At 38.1% G+C, this 17,323-nt stretch overlaps 1 protein-coding gene across 4 annotated transcripts in view; it reads left to right on the forward strand.

The window, feature by feature from the left end:
- Nucleotides 1-17,323, forward strand: part of CPED1 (cadherin like and PC-esterase domain containing 1) — a 154,480-nt gene that overhangs the window by 65,853 nt on the left and 71,304 nt on the right. For all 4 annotated transcript variants that reach the window (XR_012764935.1, XM_075429332.1, XM_075429331.1 and 1 more), the window contains exons 8-16: nt 349-491; nt 1,794-1,866; nt 3,475-3,642; nt 4,656-4,760; nt 5,655-5,824; nt 11,024-11,091; nt 11,425-11,469; nt 13,329-13,515; nt 15,648-15,816. Coding sequence is in view for 3 of the 4 variants with exons in the window: in XM_075429332.1 (XP_075285447.1) it covers nt 349-491; nt 1,794-1,866; nt 3,475-3,642; nt 4,656-4,760; nt 5,655-5,824; nt 11,024-11,091; nt 11,425-11,469; nt 13,329-13,515; nt 15,648-15,816 (1,128 nt within the window). In the remaining variant the exon portion in view is untranslated. The remainder of the gene's footprint in view (nt 1-348; nt 492-1,793; nt 1,867-3,474; nt 3,643-4,655; nt 4,761-5,654; nt 5,825-11,023; nt 11,092-11,424; nt 11,470-13,328; nt 13,516-15,647; nt 15,817-17,323) is intronic.

Genomic DNA, 17,323 nt, shown 5'->3' on the forward strand with positions numbered 1-17,323 from the left:
CAAGTGGGATACACCTTGGCACAGTGTGTTGACAAGAGAAAAGGTGCTTACTTTGAGCGTGCTGTTACCTACTCCAGAAGAAATAAGTGTTTGTGGTTTCTGTTGCCTAGACCCAGTTGACAGCAGTTTTGTCAAAGTAAGCTTAGACTGTGAGCAAGAACTTTTAAAACCATTAATACATAGTTTATTTCTGATCTACTTATTTGTAAAAAAGTCCTTCTCTGCTACTATGCTGCATGGAGTTTTTCATGCCTCTTTTCTTCACTGTGCAAATAAATAAGAACTGAAGTTTACATTCCAAGTACCAATTTACTGTAAATGTTAAAAAATGTGTAATCTCTTTCACAGCTTCAAAAATTTTTTGAGATATTCTTCAAAAGCAGTTCTCCCCAACAAGCCTTCAACAACATGAAGGAAGCTATAAGCAAACTTCTACTTATAACTGAGGTCTTCAGTGAATCATCTGCCTCAGGACCAAATTCTTTTAATCAGTAAGTGACTTGCGGTGGTCATTGCTACATTATTGTCAAGATAGCTTCTTAGAACAGAACAAGAATTGTAGAGGATACATAACTCCTAAAATAACAAAATCCCCTCTATTTCATATTTGCTTAGATAATAAAGTGAGGAAGTGCTGCATTTAGGGAGTAAAACTCTTCAATATCCACAGTGTTTCTAGTTTGTGGGAAGGTTATGATGAATGCCTGGGACCAGATGTCGTGTTCTGATGAAGCGTTTCAGGCAGTAAAATTAACAGAAATCACTCACAATTGGGCTAGTCCTAACATATAAAAAGCCGTATTTCCCTTCAGTAAGCCCTCTGTCATTTGTCATATATTTAAAGCTAGAGTAGCCCAGACAGTTCAGAGCTGGCTGCAGCAGGCAATACGAACAAGAGACACTGTAGAATACTTTATGAAAAGTACCTTACGAAATACAGCTAGGCAGCAGCAGTCACTTTTCTGTGCGTGTTAAATCATTGTAATCACTTCTATTTGAGTGTTACAGTTCTTACATATAAATCAACATTTATTGTGTAATATTTTTATTATTTAAAATTATTATTTTTTACATATGTTATGTCACATCCCTGACATTTTAATGGTAAATAGTAAATAAGTTACCATTTATTACACGTATATGTTTTATAAAGCCATTTGACAGCCCAGGTGTTTTAGTAGCAGTAATATAAAGCTCGTTATTTGACTTAGGTGAGTTGGGAATAAAGCTTACATTGTGAGCAGAGAGGGTAGGGAGGAGGGGAGGAGTGTAACAGGGATGGAGCTATTTTGACAGTGATCCTGACTCCAACTTTTTTTTACCAACAAGATAGACATCTCTTATATATGTAACCCAAGGCTTGCTTAGAGCTCCTGGCCCATGACTTCAAACATCCCCATAGCTGCAGCACAACTCCTTGGCTTCAATGAGCCCAGAGATTTTCACCATCTATTGCCCTCCAAATGTCTTCAAAGCTTTTGCAGGACCTCATTCTCATCAAAAGACATTTCCTCCTCCATTGTAGTTCATCTCCCTCACTGGTTTAAAAGTCAAACATTTAAATACACTTTAATATAGCATTGTTTTAATCAGCTCACAATCTGACTCTCTCTGTGTTTAATGCTGCTGGCTCTTAGAAATTTTCTTTAGTCTGTATGACATGCTTTCTCTTGACCTATGTGTGTATGTTCTTGTGTATGTTCTCTGGACCTCTGTGTGCATATTGTTGTAGCATATATTTCACAATAGTACCTAACCTCACTGAATCATATTCTTGTTATGTTGTATTTCAGGTGCAGACAATGTTTTCAAATGCTGACCTTTGACATTGGATTTGGCACCTCCGTATACCCAGTAGTTCTTGAGGTGAGAAAATTACACAAATTATTGTTTGACCCCCCAGAATTAAAAAAGAACACAGCAGGGAACCCTCTCTGACAGTTGCCCTCAAACGTATGAGAAATGTCCAAGTACATTAACATTAACTTTGCCTAACAGTGGAGAGCTGCTGTGGGAGAAACCAGTTTTTAAGGGATAGCGTTCCTGTGATGAAGTTCATCACATCATAGAAGTGTGCCAACCTTTCAGTTTCAGCATTATACGATTATTATCCCAATGGAATACTAGATAAAAAAAATCCATAGGAAGCATTGCATGCAAGTGGAATTGGGTATTGACTGTGTCAGAACAAAGAGGAAGGGAGGAAGTTAAAATACCACAACTGGCTTTTAGTACAAATTAAAGCTCATCATGAATTTCATTGTACTTCTCCAATTCTTCACTTGCTTTGACCTCCACTGTGCTGCATTCTTCCTGGATGGTCCTCAAAGCCCTCAAAACCAGAAAAATGTGACCTGTGCAGTAAGTTCCTGTGCCAGTTTTGTACCACTCCTGCCTCAGAACAGCCTGTCCAAAAACAAAAATTGTACAGCTTTCCAGCTGCTTTTCATTACCTCTCTATATACATACGAATATGTATATACCTAGGTATATAAAGTCTTTGTCCATATTTATGATAAAGAGAAGGCAAAAAAAATGTTACTAAATATATCCTGGGAAATTACAAAACAATTCTGAAATTCATCCTCAGTTAAAATCTGTTAAAGTTTCTAGTAACAACAGTGCAGTCAATCTCTCCATCTTTCAGAAAACAAAGAGATTTTAAACACAAAGGAAAAATGGACATGTGAAAGAAAGTTTGCACAATTTAAAAAATCCACGAAGACAATGTGCTTAATTAGTCTGACAAAACTTGTTTAGCAAGTATAAGAAACATGATGTGTTATAACAATTTCATAGTTGTATACCAGGCAGTAAAAAAATTGTCACAGGAGTTGGTTAAAAAACTAAACAGAAAGCATAAGTCTACCTGCCTGTATAGCAGTCTCAACCATCAGCCATAATCCATAAATGAACAGTAAATCATTAATGTTTAATAGTTTCTTATGAAAATACAAATTACTCTAAAAAATAACAGTTAATAATTACTACGACATTTGACTTCGGACAGCATCCCTGGGACACTGTAATATGCACACACCCCATGCAGCTTGAAGTTTTATTTATGTTTATGCTAAAATACTATTTTATTGATATTTTGTAAACATACGTTTATTCACTGTTTTTATATATTGTAAAATTTATACCTTCATATGTAATAAGTCCTAAATACGTGAGAGACATGTGTCAACATATAAACTGACATCTGATTGCTTTTATGAAATCTCAAACCAAACACGAAAAAAACTCACCTGAGACTGCAATATTGTACTCTGTCCGCTTGAGGTCAGCAAACATTGTGGTGTATAGTTCTGACAGAAAATGTGGTACAGTACTTGCTGTGTTATAAACCTGTCTGTCTTACTAGTGTTATTATGACTTTTTATTTATAAATAGTTCCAGTTTGGTATATGTGGTTATTAGAAGATTGGACTTGATATTCAAACTATAAATTCTTGCATTGTTTTCCAACAGGTGCGTGAAAACTTTGACTTTCAAGATGAGGATGAATCAAATACTCAGGACCAAACATTCAAAGAATTTCTTTTTGAAGATACTTTTAAATTTCTCTTATCTAATGAATCCTCGATATCCAGTTCCATAGAAGCTTTACAAAAAATATACGGATCAGCTGTGAGCAAGGTAATTCATTCCACTTTTTTCTTATTGTTAACTATTTGAAAATATTTCATTCTAAATTGTATGCGTTTCTGAAATTTTTGGTGCCAACTTATAGAGAGAAAGGTTGATTTAATGAAAACTATCTGTTACTGAGTTCTGGGGAAGTCGTGAATAAAGATGTAATTATATTGAACTATCAAATTTTCTTTAATAAAAATTCCACTCTGAAATTGTGTAATTCCACAAAGTACTCTTACTTTAAAGATATATTTAAAATTTTAACTATTCCCCACCATTTTTTTAAATGTTCTTTTGTAATATACAGTTTGTGTGCTTTCATAAACCTAGAACTGATTAACTGAAACAAGTAGATCCATGAGCATCAGTATTAAATTTTATTTCCCACAACTTTGTGTCTTATTCTGAATGCAAGAGCCAATTACAATTTTTTGCATTTATAGGGTTTGTATAAAGTTTGCATCGCTTGTTAAATCCATTTCTGACAAGCTAGGAACTCCTTTAGCAATATTTCTCTTAGTCCGGGCACTTGTACAGGGGCATTTCTGAGGGTCCCTCTGCTTGCAAGGCTTACAGGGACTACATTATCCTTGCAACTTCTGCCTCTTGGGCAGGTGTGACTAAAACAGGGTCCTGAGTTCCAAATTTATGAGACAGTAAAGCAGGAAGCTGCAGACATATGCACACTTATGATATGATTACCTAAGTCGGTTTTCCATAGGAGACCAGACCACGTTTCAAACTGTGCACTTCACTGTCTATACTTTATGCAGTTTCTTCCCACGGTAGTTTCTATGGTTCTTTTCTACACAAAGCTAATGCACAGTCTATTGTATTCTAGACTGAGAAATGGGAAGAGTTATCAAGGAGCTGGCTTGACATGACTTTGGATGAGGTTAGGACAAGTTGAGAGCTGCTGTAACTTGTCCCTTTGATCACCAAAGGGATTGGGGTTTAATGAAAGCACATTGCTTTCCGAGAGACCTCACCAGAATATGCTGCCCTTTCCTTCTTAGGATGGAGCTTACCACAAAGAAGATGAGCAATGTTTGTCTTTAGAAGAGATAAATTCAATGATTACTTTCATAAAGGAGCTGAAGAGCCTTGGACAATTTGAGCTGGTAAAATAAACAAGGGTTTTGTTCTATTGGAAACATATTTTACATAAATATCTTAATATATCTCCTTCATTATCATTCTTTGCTGTCTCTGGCACATGCATTAGGCTGGATGGACAGGGAAGCAGGGAGACAGAGGTTATCCTTATTTTATTTGGGAGGATTTTTGGAATTTAAGTTAAAAAAGGCAAAGAAATAAAACAGTGAATTTGAGTTGAGGATTCATTGAAAAGGACAGCTAAAACAGAAACAGAGAACAGAAAATAGAAGGAAAGGAAAAGGAGGAAAAATATGTAAATGACTAATGCGTTGGTACACAAATAGAATTATAATGAAGCAAAGCAGGTGTGAATGGAAGAACTGGAGACAGCAGAACACTGAGATCAAGACTAGAGAATAGATACAGATGAAAAAGTGGCAAAAGAAGCGCATGGAATATGTAATATTTCTTCTTCACACCTCAAGTGAGTTCGTTTCGGAGAAGAATAGAAATGGAAAAACAGTCAGTGTCTGTGAATAGACATGGAAATTTACGAGGGAAGTGAGGAGTACTGGGGAAGTAAAAGAGCTGCAATGGGATCTGCCATTCAGAAAGTTTGCATGATACTAGGATTTATTCTAGACCTGCTGGATGACTGTCAGGGCTGGAGACTGAAGAGGCCTCCTGAGGAGGGATTGGGTTGAATAGATCTGGAAGTCGAATCAGAGGCAAAGGAGTTAGACTTCCATGTCCATACTAGTAATCCTGATTTGCAAGGCTGGGCAAGACAGTCATTTTCTACATACGTGGGAAAGAGCATTAATACAAATCCATACACACTGTCTTCTGATCATTTCTCATGTCTTTGCATTTTACAGTTATAACATGTAATCTCTAATCAGTGTCTCTCTTCTCAGCTTTTCCCTTCTTCTGCACCCAAGATTCAAAATTTACTGCGCGACCTTTATCACATGGTAGACCCAATGAGGCGGCTTGGTTCAGTCCTGACTCTGCATTGGCTGCTTTCCAGTTTACTTGAACAATTCCAGTTCATGACTAAAGAGGCACTATCAAATCTTTCAGAATGGTAAGGTAGCTAATGTATTATATGTTCAGGAGTAGTTTCTCAATTGATATTAACTGCAGTATCTCCAGTGGGCACTGTAAAACGTAATCCTGCAGTAGAATTAGGTAGATTTACAGCCATTATGATGAAAGTTCATCCTCTCAACATGGTGCACTGTCAGCCATTCTACCATCAGAGTTGCAGCTACGTTTCTACAGAAGACAGTTTTGCCCATTTCTAATGGCAAAAAAACTTGAAAAGAAACACAAAAACTTGACTGAAGCTACAGTAAATTTTTTTCTAAGAAATATGAAGTGAATTAGATAAGTTGTTTCTGAACAACCATAAACTCAAAATTAGGAGTGCTTATGAGGGTTAAGACTATCTTTTAATTTATTTGCCAATTAGAAACAAAACTGTAAAGAAAATATAAAATTTCAAGTGAAGATTTTTCCAAAAAGGGCTAATAATTTTAAGTGGCTCTAAATTTTCTGTCCAACAAGAGACAGGACAAAGAGCACCATACTCTGAGATCTGCATTTTAACTGTTTTTGAAAAGCTGGAAAAATGCTGTGATGACAAGGCTGGATCCATTGAGCTTCTGGCAAGAGATTTTAACTTTCATAAGGAGGGACAGCGGGAGGGACAAAGGAAGGAAGAAATGAGGGAAGAAAGGGAGCAAAGAAAAGAGGGAGTAAGGAATGAATGGAGGGAAGGAGAAAAGTTGTGGTATACTAGAAGTTTATCACAAAATTTGTATAAAACTTGTTTCCTCTGCTCATTCTGTCCTGGCTAATGCTGTTTCATACATGTGTATGCCATACTTCTTTACTTTTGCTGAGAACAGGCATTTATTATTTTGCAAACAAGGGCTTGGGAATGGAGGCATATTAGAAAAAGTGTGTGCTCCATTCCTCTGAGTTTGAAGTAAAATGTGCAAATGGCATTATTTTGTGCATTTTGCTTGGACAATGCCATAGTGACTATATAAGTCTTCCATAAGATTTCTTCAGTTTTAGTTTTATTTGTCATTGAATTGAGGGTGACTTTCAGCAACTCAATAGTCATCTGTGTCTTTGTTTGCTTAGCTATAAAGTGGAGCTTATACTTTACCACCGTGCTAGGTAACTGTTTATTAGTGTTTTGAGAATATTCAATTCCGTGAATGTGCTAAGTATTATTGTTGTTACTACAGGCCACTCCATGAAAAGTAACTCAAAGATGCAGCTGCTTGCATTCATGTGTAAGCTGTTGCCCTTTTGCCAAAATATGTAGGTTTGCATATCAAAGCATACCAACCTTTAGCAGCTCTCTGTTCTAATCTAAGCTGTGCCACTCACTCACTCTGAGCAAGCCGCTTGGCCGCTTTTTTTTCTTCAAGCTGAACATTATTGTATGTGTATAAATATGTAGAAGTCCCATGACCTTTCTCCAGGGCATAGGCCAATCTGCTTCTTTTCATGGTATTTTTCTGCAATGGCTAAGATAATAATGCCATTCTATTCATTCACTGCATAAAAAAACATGTGTTTTGACATTGCTAAATCAGTATCTTCCACTCCTACAGCTACATGTATGTGATGGTGATGCATGTGTCAGATATGCATGTCATTATACTTAATTGCAAGGAAGAGAGAGCTTACTCCCCAAATAACTCAAGTGTGCATTTTCTTTGAGCTTTGATTCATCTTTTTTGAGATTTCCAACTTTGATAAGTTTGTATATCAGAACACTTTTCCTGAATTCCTCAGTTAAAGCCAGGATGTTCGGTCTATTTATTTAACAGTTCTTATTTCTCTGACTATGCAAAATTGGTACTTCCATTTACAAAATCCAGTGATTTGCATAGCTGAGTGTCCAACCAGACAAGCATGGATACTTACAGGAGAAATAATGATTTCTGACTTAGGTCATCTACAGTTATGTTGTTCACTGATCATGAATATACCATAGGATGGAGACAGAATTCAAAGAAGTTTCCTGGTGTACTTTTCTTAACCCATTTCATCTACATGACTAGTATTGAAACATTAAACAGTATTAGTGAACTCTCTGAATTCCTTCCACAGGAGAAGCAAGAAGAACTCTAGAGACTCATCTCAAACTATAATGAAATAATTATGGTCTAGGTGAGAATGACCATCTCAGATGTATTAGTATAGCGTATGACAAAGTTCTTTGAAATTGATGGAGTGGTACTACCTAACATGCACTGAAATCAATTTTCTGCAATGTCTGTGCACTGTTTTTCAACTCTACGCCGTTTCAACTTGTGATATGACTATGATATATATCATTACAGTCTTTTAGAATAGGGGTTATGAAGTACTGTGGCAAGTATGTTTGGCTGTGTCAGACAGGAGAGTGGCATGGGAGAATCAGATTACTGAGAAAAGCTAACCCTTCTGTATTTGCATAAGACAAAAGCCTAAGCAGGTCAATAAAGTTGCAAATGCTTTTATGAAATCAACTACCATATTTGGAAAAGTGTTACTAGCTTCCCATATGCAAGCCCTTTGTTAGGTCAAAATAGAAGCAGCAGCCCTCAAACTGAATTTAAAAATAATATCTTGGAGTTTAATTTGGTCTCGCTCATCACCTGGGCAGTTTGAGAAACAAACAAGGTTTGGACTATGAAGCAGAAGAAGACAACAGCAAAGAAGTCTGGAATAAGATCACTGATCTGCAATGGGAAGAATGAGAGACAGAGGGAAGAAGGGAAGGAGAGACACAGTTGGGATTAAGTGCCAGGAAACCAATCCTACTCTTGAGCGTGCAATTTTGTGTTTCTCTTTTGAAGATCAGCACAAGATACTTCATTCAGTGAACCAAAGGCCCTCATGGAAACTCTGTGGCTGAAGCCAAGCAAACATTCTACAAAACAGAGAGCTCACACTGCCAGTTAATCAAACAGAAGAAAATTGCCAGTGATTATGTTTCACAATATTACCTTTGGTGGCTCCTAATTATTAAGAGAGACCTACAAAACATCCTCCAAAGAAACAAAATTCATAATTGCTGAATACAGAAGTACGGTCTCAACATTGACTTTATGACCCATTAAAAATTGTACCGTCCACAACTAACACATCCATCAGAGGCCTTCGTTGGCGTGGCGACCAGAGGCCCCCCAAAGTGACCAGATTTTTTCCTTTTTATGTTTTAGTCTTGTGAAAGATATTATCTCTTTTTATACATCCTTCACTGCTTACGTCTCTGATTGCTTAGACCATTAGAGCTACATTACTGTTGCTACCATCAATCCTTTTGCTTTTTCATTTGCAGAATCAGAGAGATTCTTAAAAGACAGGTTCACTGACAATAGTTTGTGATGTACACAGTGGGGATCTCAAAAGGTACATTCACAAGCATGCACTCACCTAGAGTACCTGGCATATAGTCATCAGTTTCATTAGAGCCAATTGCAAAATGTGTAGGTGATGCGCACATCTGTGCTTCATAGCTCCTCCAAAATACTAAGTAAATAAGGGGCCGTTCATACAAATGAAGGTCCCTTCTTGAGTAACAGCAGGTGGAGGAAAGGACTCTGCAGAGTCCAGCATGGCAGCCGCTTCCTGCCTGAGGAACAGCTTCATAACTTCTTTGTTCCTCAGTCCTGCCAGCTGCAAGGAGCTTGGACAAAGGAAAACTCGATGGTGCTGATGATTGAAAACTCCAGTCCTCAGCAGAGATAAATACAGTAATCTGAGTATCTCTCTGTAATATCAGTTCTGAATAATGAATTTTGATATCCTACTGCAATTAGATAGAGTTATTGTTTGTCTCTTAATGTTGTCTGATGATGATCGCAATCTCTTTACAGAACTGACACGTGCAGGTCATGCAGTTCCTTTGGGAGCCAGGGCCTCACACTGGTGATGGCTGCCACACTCTTGAGGTGTCTTCTGGGTAAACAACAGTCTGGCATCTTACAGAGTTAGGACATCTTGTTTTCACCTTACAATAGGATTTGGGACTAGGCAATGAAAAAAGGAACCGCAGAGAGAGAAAACGTATTTGACAGGTGTTAGCCATTGCCTCCTTGGCAAGAAGAAAGATGGGTGCAAAATGTTTTACTACTTGGAAAACAAACTCTCTATTCATTTGTTAAGAGCCTCCTTTGAAGGCGGTTACTAATGTGCATGAAATTAGGGTGGTGTCTAGACACTGCAATATCAAAATTACACGTTCATGCACATACAGACATACATAGATCTGCCAGCTGCTTCTTTCCTTATCTCAGTGAGATAATGCAGCAATCACTCTTTTGTTATTGGACAGTTTACCTTTTACCATGATCGACTTCAATATTGCTTTCATCAGCTCCTGTTAAAGTATTAGTGATGGCTGATTGCACAGAACAATATTGCCACTTGCCTTCCTTGGCACAGAAGGTGACTTTGTGTCTTTCAAAATCCAAAAGCGGTATCTGGGAAGAAGCTGCTTTATGAGGACTTCAACAGGAAGTGATGGGAGGAAAACATGTGAAAGCTTCAACAAATACTGATGGACCACTGGAAAGGTCTTATCAGCTAGAGTTCTGGTACATGGATTGGAGAGAAGCTGACTGCTTTTCTTGTTCTATGCTCCCAAAATGCTATATGAGGCAAAAAATCTGTGGAATTAGCAATATGGGCACCACTACCATGTTAATGAATTATTACAATTGACTTGTCTTTTTTTCACTGAGCATTTATATTTATACATTTTATGTTGATCATGTGATTTGTTTTGAATTAGAAAACAAACCAAAATACATAGATGTTCCTTGATATAATTTCATGCTAACCTTAGTACAGATAATCACCATGACACAGGCTTTCATTTATATTTAAATCTTTTTGAACAAAGTCTAGCTTTAACCTCAAATATGTATACAAATGCAGCGTACAAGCAGTTAAAAGATATGGTTTGGGTTATTTCATTCTTGGCTATACTCACTCTTCCTTTTCCCAGCAATTCAACCCTGTTTTGAAATTTATTTCTGGTTTTCTTTTTTCTTGTTATATGCTACTATTTGTTTTTGAATGTGTGTTTTCTGTCATGTTCATTTAGGTAACATTTCTAATGCTGGGAACATGAGTCCAGAAGGTTCATCTTCCCATGGAGAATATTAAAATACCTTGTGCTGTGGGTTGCCATATAGCAATTTTTGAAAAATATTCCATAGATTCTGTTCCTTCCATTCACGTAGAAATACATCTGCTATTGAATTAACAGGAATTCTTCTAAAGAAAATGTGAATCCTAAACAGAACGTTCCTTCTGACTTCAGGAAGCATCAAGAAGGTAAGGGATCAGAGTAAGTTCTTTCATATCTAGCATTTCTTTCCTATATGTACTCTTTCTGATAACATGTATGAATTAGATTACATGGTTTTACATTCCAAACGGGTGGTCTTGGCTTACTACATGTAAAAGACCAATTTCTTCCTTATCTGTTGAAGTTCTTCTGCTGAGCCCACGAGTAGTGTTCATGAGCCTAAAGCAAAGATTTCACACTGAAAAGAATAAAAGTACACGTTTTTTTTTATAATTAACACAATGAGGGTTGCTTCTCCTATATGATTGTGAATCAGGCTGAGAGCAGAAAATTAGTAATTGTTTCTCTTTATCTTTCAGCATTGCATTATTCCAGTAAGACTAAAGAAAGACAATGCAGTTATGGTAAGTCAAGGTCTTTCTAGACCACTGAAGGCGAAGAAGAGAGATCACTTGAATAAATTTCTTGGGTTTTTCTGCATAAGCTTTCAGTGAATGGAGTGCCTGTGAGATGTTGTGTAAAAAAAAAAGATTTTTAATTAGGAAGAATGTTTATGAATCACTCGGCAGTTGGGCTATTATGTTAAATCAACCTCAAACACAAGCTATGCATGCATATTATTGTGAGTATTCCAGCATTCATTGATCCCTTGCTGCACTTCAGTAGACTTTCGCCCCTTGTTTCCAAGAACTTCAGCATACATTTGTTCTTGTGGAATAACCTTTAAACTTGTATGGAATTTAATCAGGCTGGTATAAGGCAGTCTTCAGTTCAATGATGGATTTTTGAAGAGCTGCTTAAGAGATGAAGAGGTTTTCTAAAATATCTGCTTGTAGGAACATTTGAAGTACATTTAAAGATATGTAAAGATTGTAAGTATGTTTACCTTTGGTGGGAGCAATGCTTTCTGCTGCCTTCCTCATTGACATATTATCTGAGGGGTCACTTTATAAATATGGCACAACTGCTCTGTGGCCGAAAGGTTTTCTACCCACTGAGCCTCATTTTCCCTCTGGTATTGATCTCATGGTGCCTCCAGGATCTTCTCTGTGTCAGATGCCAGAAATGCTCCTGGGCTGGCTGACTGGCATCACCATTCCGACTGCACGCTATTTTGTTCTGAAAATACCTCAATTCATTTTATTTTGAAAATTCCTCCTCATTTGGAAGCCAATATTGAGATAACTTTTCTAGGTAAGGCATACAGGATCTGGAGAACTGTTTATACTCATCTGTAGGATTTTTTTAAATACCTTCTGTGTGTCAGCTTACAAGACTCTCTTCCCGTACAAATCTAGCCCAAATTTTGCTCTTCCACTGACGTAACTTCCTTTACATTTTAATCCATGCAAAAGAGAGCTGAAATGGCCCTGTTTTATTTCTCAAGGCTGATATTTCGATGTACAAAAGGCCCACACAGAACGGTTTGCACCCTTTGTGATCCTTTTAAGCCATGTTTTAAGTCACAAGATTTTTCAGGTATCAGAGTAAAAGAGTTTCCTGGCTGGCATATTTTCTGAAGTACTCAGTTTTAAACACATTCTACAGAACGTATGTGGAAAGCAAGTTTTGAATGTGTAATTATCCTGTAAATCTGAATCTAATAGGTTGGATTAAAATATTTGTAATAAATGGGTTGCCAGCAAATAGTTATTATCATGAGTCTTTTGGCAAACACTACTAAATAAAAGATATATTTCAGCAAATGGGATTGTGGAGATTTCATATACAGGGAAGGAACTGGAATTTGTTGATTTAGGAATTTTAAATCATTCTTCCATCTGTACTGCAAATGACCCCATGGGTCTACACATCTCCATGTGACTTGTTCTTATGAACAGTAAGAGTATGTCTAACTTATTTTGATTTTTATTGGCAATTACACAAGTACATAAACCCTGTACACAAGCTGGTACGTAAGGAGGTTATGAATTTTTGCCTAACTCTTCTTTAAGTTTCAATTGGAGACAGGATCTGCCAGACTTAATCCTTGCATTTTCAAAGGCTTACTCAGACTTTGAGTTTTGTGACTCTGACTAGAGTGCTTGGGTGCTGAAGGATTAAAATCCCTCCAGGGTCTGAAAATTTATCTCAAGTGCCAATACAAACTCCATTAAGATGTTGCAGCAGGATTATCAGTCTCAGAGTGACCAGGCATTAAAAATCTTGCCACTGTGCATGTTATCAATCTGCCAGAAGTTGCACGTTACTTAAAAATGTTCATACATTTCACAGTTTTTTCTTTGATGCCTTCTTGGAACAGATAAAGATACCCTATCTCATGTCAGGCAGATCTTCACCAGTCCACAGCTGGACTTGAACCCTCAGTTTAACCCAAAGGTCAAAGAATACTACACGGAAGTCCCATTTGACATAGTGACAGTGAAGATAGGAGCAGAACCCTCTAATTGTCAATGCCAAGTACACCTTGACGAGAAGAAAGGACCAAGGTATGAGCAACAAAAGAGTGTAAAAACCAAAAGTATTCTTAACTTTGGAAATATGTCAGAATATTACAGAATTGGTTTGTATTTCCAAAAGCAGAGAATGTCTATAGAGTAGTCACAGGAAAGTCAGGGGGATTTCAACACTTGGAAATTCGTGTTTATTTGTCCATGCCCTGAAGGCAATAGTAATATGTTGTCAAGCCATAATCAACTCTAGCTTTATAGAGTGCACAGTTGCTAGCATCTCCCCCAGCTTCTGCAGCCACTCACAGCATCAAAGCTGGGTGAGAACAGAACATCACTACACTGCACACAGCAGGGTAGCAGTGAATTTGAGCTTTTGTGCCCAGGCCTTGATTTTGCACTGTGGCCCAAGCTACTGTCCCACTGGGACTGGTCCCTCAGCCAGTAGTCTACTTACGTGGGTCAGAGTAGCGCAGCTGGGGCCAAGAGAAGAAAGAAATTCAAGTTCACTCATTCAGAATGATACGTTTTCATCAGAATTATATTAGAAGGGATTGTCATTAACGAGAGTCCCAAATTATCTGATCGTTTAGACAAGTATAAAACTGCAGGATCGAGGAGAGAGCAAAGTCATCAGTAAACATCAGGTCTGAGCACTGATCCACAGTCATCTATGATCCATGGCACAGTTCTGGCTTTCCCAGCCAGCTCTCTTACAGACAGCAGCATGTGCCAAGGGCTGTCCCCAACAGGCATTTTGGGCATGACCTGGTTTGGGATGTTGGAAAGCACAAAACGTGTTCATTTATCTGTGTCAGGTAGCTCAGGGACTGTCCTATGTACTTAGTAGCCGTCAGTAAGTGGATAAAAGACTTCCTTGCTGACCACTGGACATGTAATAGGGAGGGCAGGGACAATGATTCGCTTGGGAGGAAGCATCCTTAACCATTTTCCGTCTGAACATGAGGAGGAACTTCTTCCCTCTGAGTGTGACGGAGCACTGGAACAGGCTGCCCAGGGAGGTTGTGGAGTCTCCTTCTCTGGAGATATTCAAGACCCGCCTGGACAAGGTCCTGTGCAGCCTGCTGTAGGTGACCCTGCTTCGGCGGGGGGGTTGGACTAGATGACCCACAGAGGTCCCTTCCAACCCCTACTATTCTGTGATTCTGTGATTCTGTGATTACAGAGCTAGCTTTGCTCCATGGCATAAAGTGCCTATGCGACAGTCAATCTTTCAACTGACTAAGAGGCAGATGCTTCGACCTAGAATATCTGCTAGTAACCAGACAGTCTGTACGGTTGTTACTGATCGAATGCCTCACATGCTTCCTGTGTTTTCGATAAGAATGTAGTCTTGATTTATCATGTCAAAAGAGGCTCCCATAAAATTCTTTCACCCACCTTTTTAGTGTTTTCCTGTTAATCACCCTGACAGTCAACACAGATACATGCAAAAAACTTAAGAGATTTCTTCCTTGTAAAAGAAAAACAGAATAGCAATTTGTCCTTTACACTGAAAAGTAAAAGCCCTGAATGTGCAGGATCTGTGTTCTCAGCATTTCTCATTTCCCTGACAAGGAAAGAAGAGCACAGTCCAGCTTTGCTCTTGTCTGTCACTCTAAGCTCTTTGTCTAGGACTCCATCATCTTTGGCTAGTGGACAATTTCAACAGCTAGCTGACACCTCTGGTCTTGTTTGTCTCCCTGCTGACTTCACTATGAACTTGGACCTGCCAGGAATTATTGTCTCTAGTGGCTTCATTCACAGATTGCATGTCAGAACTGTTGCCACTGTCACTGAAGTTGTCTTCACTAAGTTTCACTGTCAGTATTTTGTCTTCCTGGAAGAACTGAAAATTGTTTTTACAGATCTCATTTGTAACATACAAGGTCAGGCTGGATGGGGCTCTGAGCAACCTGATCTAGTTAAAGATGTCCCTGCTCACTGCAAGGAGGCTGGACTAGATGACCTCTAAAGGTCCCTTCCAACCCTAAGCATTCTATGATTCTATATTACACTGTATTTTATTTAAAATCATATGTATTTTGTAAGAGAAGGAAAATGTTAGATACAGAAACCTCAAGGAGAAAGTAAAATTTAGCATAGACAAAGCAGTGTAAATCTTTGCTTATTTAGTATTTATTCCAGTTCTTTCCGGTTTTGCCTTGCAGCATTGCTAACTACCCTCTTGGCCTTGGATTGAACAAAGTCATCGTTCTCGTAACAGATGATTCACAACCCAAACCTCAAGTTGTGAGCAGCTACAAAATCACAATTTATCGAGAGGACCGCCCTAGTCTGCCTTTGTTTAATGACTATATGATGTGTGGATTTGTGCAGGTATTGTCTCTGTTTTCTTTTGCTACGCTAATTAATAGTGAATTTAAGTGGTTTCAGTTCATACAGTGGTGTAAATTAGGGTACATGGGGTAGAGTCTGTTTTGGTGAAATTAGAATCTCAGTGCTAAATGCTAGAATTGTATGAAATACAGCATTTACACAACTTTTTGACTATAAAAAGTAAGACAAGCATAAGTACCTGTTATAGTTACCATGCATTTAAGAGGTCCAGGTTAATTAATTCTTCCTTTGGTCAGCCAAAACCTTACCCATCAGAAAGCTGTTTGCTTCTGAGAAAACAGTCCCTCAGCACCATGCAGTGAGCAGACCACAGTTTTCGTAACTATGTATCTATGACATTGGAAGGATGGAAATTCCTTTACCAGGAAAGATCTTTATCATGACAGTGTGTCTACCCCTGTTCAAGACAAAAGCTGCTATATAATTTATGAGTGAAAAATTTTATTCTAGAAGACCAACAAACACAATGGGAAAAAAAACCCTGATGATTCCAAAGGAAGGGATGATCGTCACTTAGATCACATTTACCCAGAGGTAGCTCTGGGGATGCAAATAAATTACTCCCAACAAATAACAATCCTTAGGAAGCAGTGGGTCTCTTGAATGAAAAAATATTGACGGTCCCACAGGGCTTAGGAGGGGATTTTGCAGTGAAGAGGGCCCTCCAACTGAGTTAGACACAAAATTGGAAGTAAGATAATGAAAAAAATGAACAGTGAAGCTTTCAGTTAGTGAAATTATGGTGATAAAGATATTCTACATAAGGTAGAAAACCTGAGATGCAGGCTAGAGCAGAGCTGTGTGGATTCTGAAGTTTGAAGACTAAATGTTGGTCCTTGATATGGTGGGCAAAGATAAGCCAGTCAATTCAAAGAGGGAAGTGACATGGTAAATCATGAGCAAGTGTTGGGCTTTCGTCTCTGGGATTTTAGACAGATTTAAAGGTTGGGGGGGGGGGGGTATTCGAAATATTACAGCCTCCAGGAGGAATATGTTTCATTGCAATTAATTCTGCAATGAAGAAGTAGGATTTTCAAAACCATAGAGTTGAAACTCTCAGCCATGTTCATGTCAAATGCCTAATCCTATTTTCATTTATCTTCTGTGTGACGATGTTTATAGATACTTTTCATGAAACTTCTTTCCTTTCTCCTGTTCCTTTGTATATACTGTAGAAGAGGTTGGGAGACCAGGGTGGGAGAAGGCAGAGCATTTTACATGATGGGACAGATCAAGAGGGATTTTTTTTTTGTGTGGAGAAATAAGCACTGGGGCTTACAACAGGAGCCAAAGAGATTATAAATGTTGATAGCAAATTGTATGTTGACAATAATTATTTCAGTCTGAGAATCAGAACTGTCAGAGAAAGTGTACGTAGTAGTCATAGCCTACTGACTGCTGATCTGAATACCTGATTGTGGAGCTGTCTCCTCTCTTACACTCATCTTACAAGCTCAAAATGTCAAGGACCATCTTCTTGCTTTGT

This window comes from Opisthocomus hoazin, chromosome 8, assembly GCF_030867145.1.
Source record: "Opisthocomus hoazin isolate bOpiHoa1 chromosome 8, bOpiHoa1.hap1, whole genome shotgun sequence".
Taxonomy (NCBI): domain Eukaryota; kingdom Metazoa; phylum Chordata; class Aves; order Opisthocomiformes; family Opisthocomidae; genus Opisthocomus; species Opisthocomus hoazin.